Raw genomic sequence first — 12,190 nt, 5'->3', positions numbered from 1 at the left:
AACACTTGTGTTCAGTGTGAAACACTCTGCTACCAAGAACATGTCTGGTTTGGCTCCTGTGGGCCATTCTCTGGGGTTCAGGTACCTTACAAAGGCAGATTCAGCTTATGGTTTGCACTACCAGAGATAACCACTACTTTCTAGTAAAAGCTAAACCAGGAAGAATATGAAGCTTCCCCAGTATATAAAGTCCTGATGATATTCTAGTCTTACCTAACTAAGAAAAAATAAATATATATTGCTTATACAAAACAATCTTTATTTTCAAATGCCATACTGCATCAAGTTGATCTGATTGACAGCCCTATGCATGGACACAGACCCCCTTCACCCTTCCGCACTACGCTCACTACTCAGCATAGCACAATCAGGCTGACTATGCATCAGATGATTTAGGCCAGAAGAAAAAAATGGATTTGCAAACTATTCCTCATTTCCTTATGTTCACAGTGTTCACCTGGGAAAAATTAAGAAAAAAACATTTAATTTCAGCATTCAAATGAAAAAGACCCATTTCATTCAGCATTCAACCAGGCACACTACAGGACTGGTCCCATGCATGGAAACTTATGATGCTTTCAGTGCTCTTCACCTTCTTAACCTTAAGTAGTCTTAAGGCTCTTCTGCTTATAATACTGTGCCTCCCCCAGAAGGCAAAACAGTGCAGAAAAGAGGGTTCTCTGGCACATGTGGCTTTTCTTCAAGTAACCGTCCTCCTCCAGTGGCTGCCCTTTGCTGAAGTCTTGCCAAGAGATACCAGTTAATTTTACCAGTGGTAAATATTCTTCCCACATGAAAAGTGCTGTCCATTTCCTGCTCCCAGCAATGCTTCATGGAAGTCCCAAATCTTGCTGCAAATCGTATCCACAAGGGAGGCTCTATTGAGAGTTTTGATGATGCTATTTTGCATCAAAGGCTATGGTTGCCTTTCTTACCTGGAAGAAAGGAGGCATGTGGTGCCAGGATGTCACACTTGCATGCTTCTGCTTTAACTCCAATGCCCAATTCCAGCCAAACCTAGAGGTGATGTTCACATCAATCGTTGAAGACCTTGTGTTTTACAATCTGTATTTTCTCATGTGTGCAGCAATAGAAGCAGAAATCTCAGTACTCTTCTTATTCTGGCCGTAATAGTCCACAAAGTCACCATCTGGCCCAAGGAGATACATGATTATTGTGTGATCCACCTGCAAGAGAGCACAGCATAGCTTGGCAAAAAAGATCACAGAATCATAAATCCTAGGCTGGAAGGAACCTCAAGGATCATCTGGTCCAAGCTTTCTTGGCAGATCATGATCTAGACAAGATGTCCCAGCACCCTTTCCAGCCAAATCTCAAAGAGTGTTCAAGGCTGGGGAATCCACCACTTCCCTGGGGAGATTATTCCAGTGGCTGATTGTTTTCATGATGAAAATCCTTCCTGCTTGGTCCAGTGAGAATCTCCCAGGAGTAACCTGTACCCACCACCCCTCCTCTCCTCCATGTGACTCCTGAGAAAAAGGAAGTCTCCATCTTCTTTGGAGACACCCATTCAATATTACATCCTACACATCTCTCAGTCAGCAGCAACAGCAACTCATTCAGCCTTTGCTTCAGCAATCTGACAAGGCTTCTCACAAAGAAGCTAAAGTATCAACTTGGTGACTTCCTGTGTTACTCAAGAACATAAACTAGTTGCATACTCAGAACATATGAAGGAATACTTTAAGGAATAAGAAGTAGCTTCCCTCAGCTGTTGGCACCCTTCCTGCAGCACAGACAAGGCAAGGGCAACATGTGAGCTAAAGGTTTTTCCCCCTTGCTTTTCCCAGTTTCCTTCTACTTCTCATGATACTCCATGAAGCCCACAAGGCATTCCAAGCTCCTGCTGCTAATATGATGCAAACCCAATAGAAACAGGTATTTCATTAAACTAAGCTCACTGGGAGTATAAGCAATGGGAGCAGGGGCACCCATGGGATACAGGAGCTGCAGACAGAGGAACCTGTGCAGAGAGGAAACACGCGTGCTGGGCAGGGGCTCCCTCTACTGTCCGCACTGAAATAACCTTAAAGCATGCTCAAAGTCACAATTCCATCAATCATGGAATAGTTTGGGTCAGAAGGGACCTCCAAAGCTCATCTAGTCCAACCGCCTGCACTGTAAATTGATTTTAAATGCCACTGCATGTACTGCCTGATATCTTCATGAGAGAAGAGTAGACTAAGATGAGCTCTTAGGCAGAAGTTCTTCCATGTGAGGGTGTTGAGGCTGTGGCACAGGGTGCCCAGAGAAGCTGTGGCTGCCCCATCACTGGCAGCATTCAAGGCCAGGTTGGATGGGGTGGAAGCTGTCCCTGCCCGTGGCAGGGAGTTGGAACTGGATGAGCTGTAAGGTCCTGTCCAACACAAACCAGTCTGGGATTCTGTGAAAGACACAAAATACTGAAACTGGAGGCTATGAATCTGTGATTCCTCAAGTGACTACATCATCTCCCTGCCACTGGAGAAAAACCTCTGAAATGTACTATGCACTGAGAGTACAACTGTGTTTGAAATCAAATCAAAATTTCCAGTACCACCTGCATTAAACTTGACGGCATTTGTCAGTGAAAAAATTATTTCTCAAAATTACTGCAATAAATTTTACTCTAGTTTCAAATTTTCAGTATCAGATCACAAAATCCAGGTGTAGGAAACAAATCTGAGACATGATTCAGATCCTTCGACTGGAAGTTGGCAAAAAAGAAGGTAGCCTACTCAGAGCATCTTTACTCCCTGGCCTGTGTAATCAGGCTGGAGTGCAGTTTGTGTGCACTGCTTTTCAAGCTGTGCCTGAAGCCTGCACTGTTCCCACTCTATGCACATGAAAATTGTCATTTGAGTTTCAATGCAGTCTTGTAAAACACAGAATAAAACAAGTACATTGGGTATGCTGGTATTGAGAATTAGAAAATTGAGATCATTAAATAGGAACTAGCAGCATTCAAGTAATACTTGAAAATGCAAATAGATGTTTAGAAAATACAGCTGAAGTGCTCATCTCAAGGCTCTTTTCAAGTCAAAACAAGCAGCCCAGTTGAACTGGCTGTAGGGGGCCTATTCATCTTCCCCACCTCCCAGCAGCCTGGAGAGAAAACAGAACTTGCTCATGCACAACTGGCAGTGTTAGCCACTGACTGGCAGGACAGGGCCAATGAGGAAAAGGCAACACCCTATGAAAAAGATGAGTGTAGTAATTACCTGAGTAAGTCTCAGGTAAACACAAAAGCAGCCTCAACCTCCCCCCTCCCAGGTCTGCTCTTGTTCTTTCCATCTTGTTTCACAGCCCTCTGTCCTCTGGCCTGCCTGCCCTGAGCACACAGAGCTCTCTGCATCTCAATAGCCACAGCCTGACAACTCTTGAGGACATGCCCATAATACTCTTCCTCCTTGGCACCATGGCTGGGGCTCCCAGGCTGCTCTCCTGCTCCCAGTTCTCTGGCCTTTCCTCCTCACTGCCCTTCCTTCCCTCAAGCTCCCAACCCTAGCACAGATCAGCCATCTTCTCCCTGGATCCCAAATCTCTTCTCGTACTTCATCACCTGTGTGGTCATGTTCTCCAGTTCAGTTTCACCCTCCAGCCTCCCTTGAAGCTGCTGTCACCTGCAGAGTTGTTTTCCTTGGCTGAACCCCTACACTTTTCTTTCACAGCCATGTCAGAATCCAAGTGTGGCTTGCTAGAATCCACATGTGGTTTGCTTCCTAAGAAGCTGCACTCATTCAGCTTTCCTGGCCTCTTTCCATCATCTCTCCTCAACTTCAAATCACTCACTGTCAGATTCTACTGATTATCTTCCCTCTCCTAAGCAGGCATCCTTTGCCAGTCCTGCTCCCATAATCTATTCTTGCACTTCCACCAGCCCCCTTCTATAAATCCAGCTTTAAGCAGTATGTTTAGATTGATTTCAGACTGATGCTTTCCAGATTGACTGGAATTGGTGTTGAATTTCCCCAACAAGCTTCTCTTCTCCATTCAAATACAGTACCTTACACACAGACTTCTGTAGCTGTTGAGTTGCTACTAAGCAAAAGCAGCTCTTAATCTCCCACTTCGCAACCCTTTTAGTAACACATCACCAGTGCACACATTACCAGTCTGATTCCACCTCCCCTTTACTGGTATCATGTGCTACTCTTGCTGGTTTTCTCTGTGTGTTCCAACAACCTTTCTTCATTTAGATAATCTGTTTTCTGATCTTGATGATCAGGTAGTGAGGTGGATCAAGAACTGGTTGAAAGGAAGAAGGCAGAGAGTTGTGGTCAATGAGGCAGAATCTAGCTGGAGGTCTGTGAGTAGTGGAGTACCTCAGGGGTCGGTGCTGGGACCAGTGCTGTTTAAGATTTTCATCAACAACTTGGATGAGGGAACTGAGTGTACCCTCAGCAAGTTTGCTGATGATACTAAACTGGGAGGAATGGCTGACACACCAGAAGGCTGTGTTGCCGTTCAGCAAAACGTGGACAGGCTGGAGAGCTGGGCAGGGAGAAACTTGATGAAATTCAACAAGGCCAAGTGGAGAGTCTTGCATCTGGGGAAGAGCAACCCAATGTACCAGTACAGGTTGGGGGTTGACCTGCTGGAAAGTAGTGAAGGGGAAAGCGACCTGGGGGTCCTGGTGGATAGGAGGATGAACATGAGCCAGCAATGTGCCTTTGTGGCCAAGAAGGCCAATGGCATCCTAGGGTGCATTAGAAAGAGTGTGGTTAGTAGGGCAAGAGAGGTTCTCCTCCCCCTCTACTCTGCCTTGGTGAGGCCGCATCTGGAATAGTGTCCAGTTCTGGGCCCCTCAGTTCAAGGACAGGGAATTGCCTGAAAGAGTCCAGCGCAGAGCCACAAAGATGATGAAGGGAGTGGAGCATCTCCCTTATGAGGAGAGGCTGAGGGAGCTGGGTCTCTTCAGCTTGGAGGAGACTGAGGGGTGACCTCATCAGTGTTTACAAATATGTAAAGGGCGAGTGTCAGGATGATGGAGCTAGGTTTTTTTCAGTGATGTCCAGTGCTAGGACAAGGGGCAATGGGTGTAAACTGGAGCATAGGAGGTTCCATGTGAACATCAGGAAAAACTTCTTTACTGTGAGAGTGACAGAGCACTGGAACAGGTTGCCCAGGGGGGTTTGTGGAGTCTCCTATGTTGGAGATATTCAAGGCCCCCCTGGACAAGTTCCTGTGTGATGTACTCTAGGTTACCCTGCTCTTGCAGGGGAGTTGGACTAGATGACCTTTTGAGGTCCCTTCCAACCCTTGGGATTCTGTGATTCGGCAGTCAGGTGGTTTTTAAAAACAGATTAAGAATAGACAGTACTGGATTAGACTCACCCTAATCTGTCACAGCATCCTACTTCAGTGGCCAGCCGTGGTGGCTTTAAAGAGTATAAAACCAGCCAAAAAATATGTTTCCTCTATTACCTCCCAGTTTCCAACATGCTTTAGCTCACAGTCTTCCTGAACTAGGCAACATTCCTGTGCATTTCATAATCCTCACCAGATTGGGTTTTCCATAGACTAACAAGAAGTCTCCCTGTGAACTCCTGTAAGCTTCTACCACTCTCCTCTGTAGGGAGGGATTCCACCTCTCGTATGTCCAATGCAACAAGAACCACCACCTGGTGGAACCTGGTTTTAGATCTGATGTGCTTAGTTCTTGAAATGAAGAATAAGAAAATAAAAAAGGTCATATAATATGCATCGTCCTTTATCATATTGCTTTGTCATGGTTTAAGCACACACACTTGTACCTACTTTACTATTCCAGTCTGCTCAGGATGTGGCAAGTCAGGAAGGCCTCGGCAGCAGCTCTGAGCCCTACAGCCAGTTCTATTCACACCCAGATTTTGACTAACTAGTTTAGCCTCACTTAAAGCTCACTTTCCCCTTCACACTATTACTCTACATATTTTACTCCCATTAATATGCTCTCCCTTTGAGGTCATTTGACCCAGGAAGAAGATCCTTACAGTATCTGCAGGCAGATTTTACATCATTGAAACCTCTTACCAGGAAGACCCCACTCCCTCGTGTCTGTTTGGCAGGGTGTGAGTTGTTCCTCACTTTTCCCTCTCATTTTTCCCTCTTCCTATTGCCTTAATTTCTTAGTTCCATTTTCATGTTGGAGCACATAGGAAAATGGCCAGACTAAAACACTACATGGCAGGCTTGATATTTCATCTACTATTCCATATGCAGACCTAGGACCATACATTTTAGAACGTGTTTCAGTGAGGTTCTGAGCCTGAGGTAAGAGGGCACTTGGATTTTGACTGAAACCTCTAAACCAACAGCTTAACATATCACTGCAACAGGGCTCTGTCATGTGGGACTTCAGTGTAGATTGCAACAGCTGCCTTCTGATTTTAAAATCTGTATGTTGCTCTTATTCAAACTCATTAGGCAAAGGCTCTACAGTTACTTACTATGTAATCATTATCTTCATCTTTGGGACCTTCGCTGTAATACACACGGTAAGCTTTGGCCACTTGGTCAATCTGTGCCCTGGTACCAGTCAATCCAATCAGCTTTGGAGAAAATTCTAGATAGAAAGAAGGCATTTAGACATTTTAGTGAGAAGAATCCCAACAAGAGCCTCCTTTTCAGTGCTCTATATTACATGCTGCAAGACATGGAGGACAAAAACAGTAATACCTTTAATGTATCTGGCGATGGCTTCTTCACTGTCCCTCTCAGGATCAATGGTGATGAAGAGTGGGGTTAGATTAGGCAAAGATGGAATTCTATCTGTGACAGTAACAATATTTCTCTTAGAAAAAAAACCCAAAACATTTCTCATCTCCCTGCAAACAAGCTCATAGCCAAGCTACATCAGAGCCCACCCTAAGTGACAAAAAAGGGCCATTTTCTGCAGTTCAATGTAAGCGATTTGTGAATGGAATCCAATGCTTTGTGCTCATACTGGGTGCAGGCTCTCAGCTGGATCCCCTGCCCTGCTCAGGGGAGAAAACAAACTGGCTCTGATGCAGAAAATGTCATGGCATGATACACGTATCAAAGCACAATAATCACTACTAAGGGGGCCTTTGATGTTCTAGTCATACCTTTCATTGTACTTTCCTCGCTTCAGTGCGCCCTCCGACTTGCCTGGTTGCTATTATCCCTGCTCCATAACTCCTCAGGCCCTGCAGGCTGAGAAAACCACCTCTATCCCCCATCCTTCCCCAACCTCCATTCCACAGCAAAGTCATTCTCAGAAGAGACTCCAGGAAATCTGCTCTCAGAACGAATAAAATAGAGCAGAAAAAAATCCCTCTAATACACCCTACAACTGGGTGTATATATACAATGCAGAGGCCCTTGAATCTGCCACCATCATGTTTTATTACCAAGAAGTACCCCGCTGCAAGATCAGTGCCATCATGCTCTAAATAGCATGATGCTAATCACAGGCAGATTCATCTATGTATCACTTAGCAACTAATTCAGCTATTGAATAGTCAAGGGCATTTTTTAAGCAATTATCAGTTATTACTATTTGCAATATTTTACCATAATAAACCCAGACCTCCGGTGAAGAGGACCACAATGCCAACCAAATTCCCATACCAATGTTATCTACCACTTCAATCATTTTCTGCAGTTCATCTGGACAGATGTCAGGGCAGTGGGTGAAGCCAAAGTAGATCAGCACCCACTGCCCAATGTAGTCCTCGTTGGTCTTGGGCTGTCCCTCATGACTGACGAGAGAGAAGGGCCCTCCAAGCAGTGGTTTCCCAATGCCTCTGTTTCTTTCCTTCTCCAAAGCTACAAAAAAACAAGAGGGGATCAGACACATGCATGCCACAATCCACACTGCTTCACAGGCAAGACTCGGAAGCTGGAGAGTCTGGCAACCTCACAGCCTAGGGCACTGAAACATGCTCTACCAAAGCCCATCATGGCCAATGTGGACAAGACTTTCAAAAAGCACTCCATTTTGGGCAAATATATCTCCAAACTCCTTTGAAACATAACCACAGAACCATGGAATGGTTTGGGCTGGAGGAGACCTTACAGCTCATCCAGTTCCAACCCCTGCCATGGGCAGGGACTCCTGCCACTAGAGCAGGGTGCTCCAAGCTTCCCTTGAACACTGCCAGGGATGGGGCAGCCACAGCTTCTCTGGGCACCCTGTGCCAGCGCCTCAGCACCCTCACAGGGAAGAGCTTCTGCCTGAGAGCTCAGCTCAGTCTCCCCTCTGGCCATTTTAAATGGCCAGCTTAAAGACATTCCCCCTTGTTCTATCACTACATGCCATATTGCCATTTGATTGCATTTTTACATAAAGAAAAAAAAGTCAGGTACCCAGTGTAGGGTGAAACAGAAAAATCAGCATCCTTTACAAAGTGAACATACCCTAAAAGCCGCAAGATCTCCAGTTTCCCACACTGAAAGCATGAGAATGAAGCACGTGAGCAGTCACCACAGGGCAGGTGGATGCACACCAGCACAAACCCCACATGCACAGACAGCCTCACCTCGGTGCCTGCAGTGCATGGGCGGGCAGCGTGAGCAGACATAGATATCCCAGCAGCAAAGACACGGTTAGGAGGTTCAAAATGCTGAACCTTGAAGGAGTGCTTTGAGTATTTTGTTTGCTTGTTTTAAGTTTTCTGAGGCACTCTGCATACACAACGGGCACAAAGCATGACACGATTCAGCAAGTTAGCAAAGTGCGTAATGCCACGGCTGGTCTGGAAAAGGCCTTTAAGTTCATCCAGTCCAACCGTTCCCCAGCACTGCGAGGCCACCCATGGCACTGAGGGCCCCATCAGCCTCCTCTGCACACGCAGAGCACACTCCCTGCACCCGGAGCGCGGCTCTGCTGCTACTGCTCCCACCGTGCTCCCCCGTGAGGCAGGCAGGGCCTGGCCCCTCACCCCGCACTCACCCTCCTCCTTCCACTGCTTCACCTTCTTCATGCCGGCCAGGAACCCTCCACACAGGACGAAGGTGGCGGCCAGCGACCGCCACGACACCAGCTGCAGAGAAGAAGCTGTTCAGGGGCTGAAAAAGCCGTGGTGACAGCGCGGCGCGGCCCGGCCCGCGGCCCGTCCTGTCCCGCCACCCCGCTGAGGAAGGACGCGCCTCCCCCGCTCCCGTACTCACCCTCCATTGCGCGCCCTTCCGCGGGCCGCTGCCCGGCGGCAAGCGGGACACGGAGCGGCTGCAGGAGGCGGGCAGCACCACCCGGCTCCTCACCGCAGCGCCCGTCAACCGCCAGCACAACACCACACGGCCACACCACCTCCCGGCCGCCGCCATCTTATGGCCGCTCTTCCGTGCCCGCCCCTTCCGGTTACGGCGGGCGGAAGCGGCCGCCATGGAGGCGGTGCCGCCGCTCTTCTGCTTCGGTGTCGTCGCAGACATCCAGTACGCGGACGCGGAGGACGGGTACGACTTCGGGGGGCGCCGGCGGCGGTACTACCGGCACAGCCTTAACCTGCTGCGGGCCGCGGTGGAAGCGTGGGCCACTGAGAAGCCGCCACTCGCCTTCGTGCTGCAGCTGGGTGACAGCATCGATGGCCTCAACGCCCGCAGCGGCCAGTCCGAGCGTGCCCTGGAGCAGGTGCTGGCAGCGCTGGGGCGGCTGTCGGTGCCGGTGCATCACGCGTGGGGCAACCACGAGTTGTATAACTTCAGCCGGGCCCGCCTGGTGAACACCGGCCTCAATAGCCGCTCCTGCGGGGCCGCAGCCGGGCCCCCCGCCAGCGACTGCCAGGCCTATCACTTCAGCCCGGCCGCGCAGTTCCGTGTCGTCGTGCTCGATGGCTACGACCTCAGCACGCTGGGCAGGGAGCCCGGCAACCCCCGCTACCAGGAGTCCCTGCGGCTGCTGCGGAAGAAGAACTCCAACGACAACCTCAACGACCCCACAGGTACCCCCCTGCGCCGCTGATGTTTAGAGCATGGAAGCGTGAAGTGCTGAACTTCTCCCATGGAAGCATGGGTGGCGGAACCTCTGCTTCCCAAGGCAGGTCCCTGAGCTGGCTTCTGGTTGCCAGAAAGCTGAGGCACGTGTCCTGGTTCTGCTCGCCTCTTTGCTGTCAGCCGAGAGAGTCAGTGGGTCTCTAGGTGGACGCAAGAGATGCTCCCTTGTACCTGCCATGGTGCTTTGGGAATGGGTTTAATGTGCTGTGTGCCTTGCAGTATCAGAACAACAGCCTATGCAACTGCTATTACAGAGTGTAAAGTGATGCCCACCCTAGCCCATGCCTTGGGGGACCCAGTAGTGGAAATCCTGTGTGTGCAGCATGACCAAACCCTCCCAAAACACTAGCAAATGATTTTCTCTTGCTTGTCCAAGGAGGCTGGAGTTCAGATCCAACAAAACAGTTTGAAGAGTAAACTATCTATCATAAGCAGACTTACATAAGGCAAGCAAATTCAGGAGCCACAAAAGTGCACGCACCTATGCCTGACGTTCTTCTTCATTGCAGGACTTAAAGAACCTCAGTTTGTAGAGTTTAACGGAGGATTTAGCCAAGCCCAGTTGGACTGGTTCAATGAAGTCCTCAAGTTCTCCGATGAAAACCAAGAAAAAGTCATAGTCACGGGTAGGTGGTTATAGGAGGTATATGGGGATATATGCAAAAAGACCTAGCCAGTGGATGTTAGCTGAAGAAAACATGTAGCAGCTTTATAGCTCTACTGAGGTTCACAGGTAACCTGTGAAGGAGAATAGGACCCATATCTCACACTTGTGTGAGCTTTCTATATGCAGATACCTGAACTTGCCAGCAATAAAGGCAGAGTTAGGTTACACTTAAAGTAACTGTCCTGTGTTTTTCCTTCTCAACTGCAGGTCACCTGCCCATTCATCCAGATGCCTCAGACTGGGTTTGCTTTGCCTGGAATTACAAAGATGCCCTTTCGGTCATACACGCCCATCAGTGCGTGGTCTGCTTTCTTGCAGGGCACCTGCACGACGGTGGCTATTGTTTAGACTCACATGGAGTTCACCATCTGACTTTGGAGGGGATTATTGAAACTCCACCAGAAAGCAATGCCTTTGGGACTATTTATGTCTATAAAGATAAAATGATACTAAAGGGAAGGGGCAGAGTTTCAGACAGAGTTATGCATTTCTGAAAAAGGTAAGCAAATACAAATTGCTGTTCTTCAGGAAGTACTTGAACTAAAAATAGAGGATTCAGCTTATTATATGCTTGTAGAAAGATGTGCATGGCTGATCCTTATACCTTTAATTCAAACATTTTTCTCCTGGATGCTCAATTTTAGAAATTATGTTTCTGTAAGAAAACAGACCTAATTTCTTCATGGAGAATAGAGAAGGCCAGTAGCCATATGTGAAATATACTTGAATGCAAAATGTTGACCTGACACACCTGTTCCTGACTGGATTGGTATGTACTGTGAAAAAAATGAACCCCACGTTATGAATATTGTCCAAAAAAACAAAGCCACTTTTTTTGTGTCAGAATTAAAGCATGCAGAATTGTACCTGCCCAGCCATTTCCATCTTAGGTGTTTTTCTGAACATCATGATCAGTAATGTCTCATGTCTGTCAGAATTACTCTGCCTTGTAGCCTAATGCAGCCTTCTTAACGTTGCTTTGAAAGACTAAAACAGTCAAAATCAGCTAAGCCCAAGGAAAACAGACGAATTATGCTACATCCTTTAATGCTGCAGATACACCTGCTAGGATCTAGGCAGCAGCACTGGGTGAAGAAGCCCTGACATGGAAGGATGTTGCTGCACTGCATCTGGACCTCTGTGGCTCTCTCCCAGCCCAGAATATTCACCTGAGTGTCCTTGTCCAGGATCAGTAGCAGTGGAACATGGTGGCTGCTGCTGGGCTGCCTTCCAGGAACAAAGTGTTATGAGAAGCAGAGCTGTGATAGTGACCACATCTGCTGGGGACAGTCAAGAGTGCACATCCCACAGAAAATAACACAGAAGCTTTCATTGCATTTTCTTTAGAAAATTAGTATTTATTACTCTGTAAAACTAAGAATTTTCAGTGAAAGATAACAGTAAAAATACTTCTTCAGATAGTTCTACATATTTAGGGCAGGAACAGACTGCTCAAACATTGTTAGTCTCAGTGGACTATCCAGGCAGGTATCTGGAAGATTTATGGCTGTAAGCAGTCATTTATTGAAACAAAGTGTGTGCTTTACTTTCCTCTTACAATACAGAGCAGCAGGTTTCCCTGCT

The 12,190-nt window shown here is 47.6% G+C and overlaps 2 protein-coding genes across 2 annotated transcripts; one reads left to right on the top strand and one right to left on the bottom strand.

Annotated features, from left to right (window-relative positions):
- Positions 1-236: 236 nt before the first annotated feature.
- Positions 237-9,378, bottom strand: LOC133218746 (protein SCO1 homolog, mitochondrial). Its single transcript, XM_061365527.1, has 6 exons — positions 9,118-9,378; positions 8,900-8,990; positions 7,576-7,773; positions 6,661-6,753; positions 6,432-6,547; positions 237-1,187 (listed from the first exon to the last, which is right to left on the bottom strand). Exons 1-6 carry the CDS (start codon positions 9,376-9,378, stop codon positions 1,059-1,061), a joined length of 888 nt encoding a protein of 295 aa, XP_061221511.1. The 3' UTR covers positions 237-1,058.
- On the top strand, positions 9,332-12,015 carry ADPRM (ADP-ribose/CDP-alcohol diphosphatase, manganese dependent). The gene is made up of 3 exons (XM_061365403.1): positions 9,332-9,887; positions 10,449-10,565; positions 10,814-12,015. The coding sequence occupies exons 1-3, from the start codon at positions 9,332-9,334 to the stop codon at positions 11,098-11,100; spliced, it is 960 nt and encodes a 319-aa protein (XP_061221387.1). The 3' UTR covers positions 11,101-12,015.
- The last annotated feature ends 175 nt before the right edge of the window (positions 12,016-12,190 follow it).

Source organism: Neopsephotus bourkii, unplaced genomic scaffold (genome assembly GCF_033783945.1).
Source record: "Neopsephotus bourkii isolate Nb327-2 ecotype Australia unplaced genomic scaffold, CSIRO-AGI_Nbou_v1 NB_5, whole genome shotgun sequence".
Classification (NCBI taxonomy): domain Eukaryota; kingdom Metazoa; phylum Chordata; class Aves; order Psittaciformes; family Psittacidae; genus Neopsephotus; species Neopsephotus bourkii.
The sequence above is the reverse complement of the archived record's forward strand: the minus strand, read 5'-3'. Positions and strand labels throughout refer to the sequence as shown.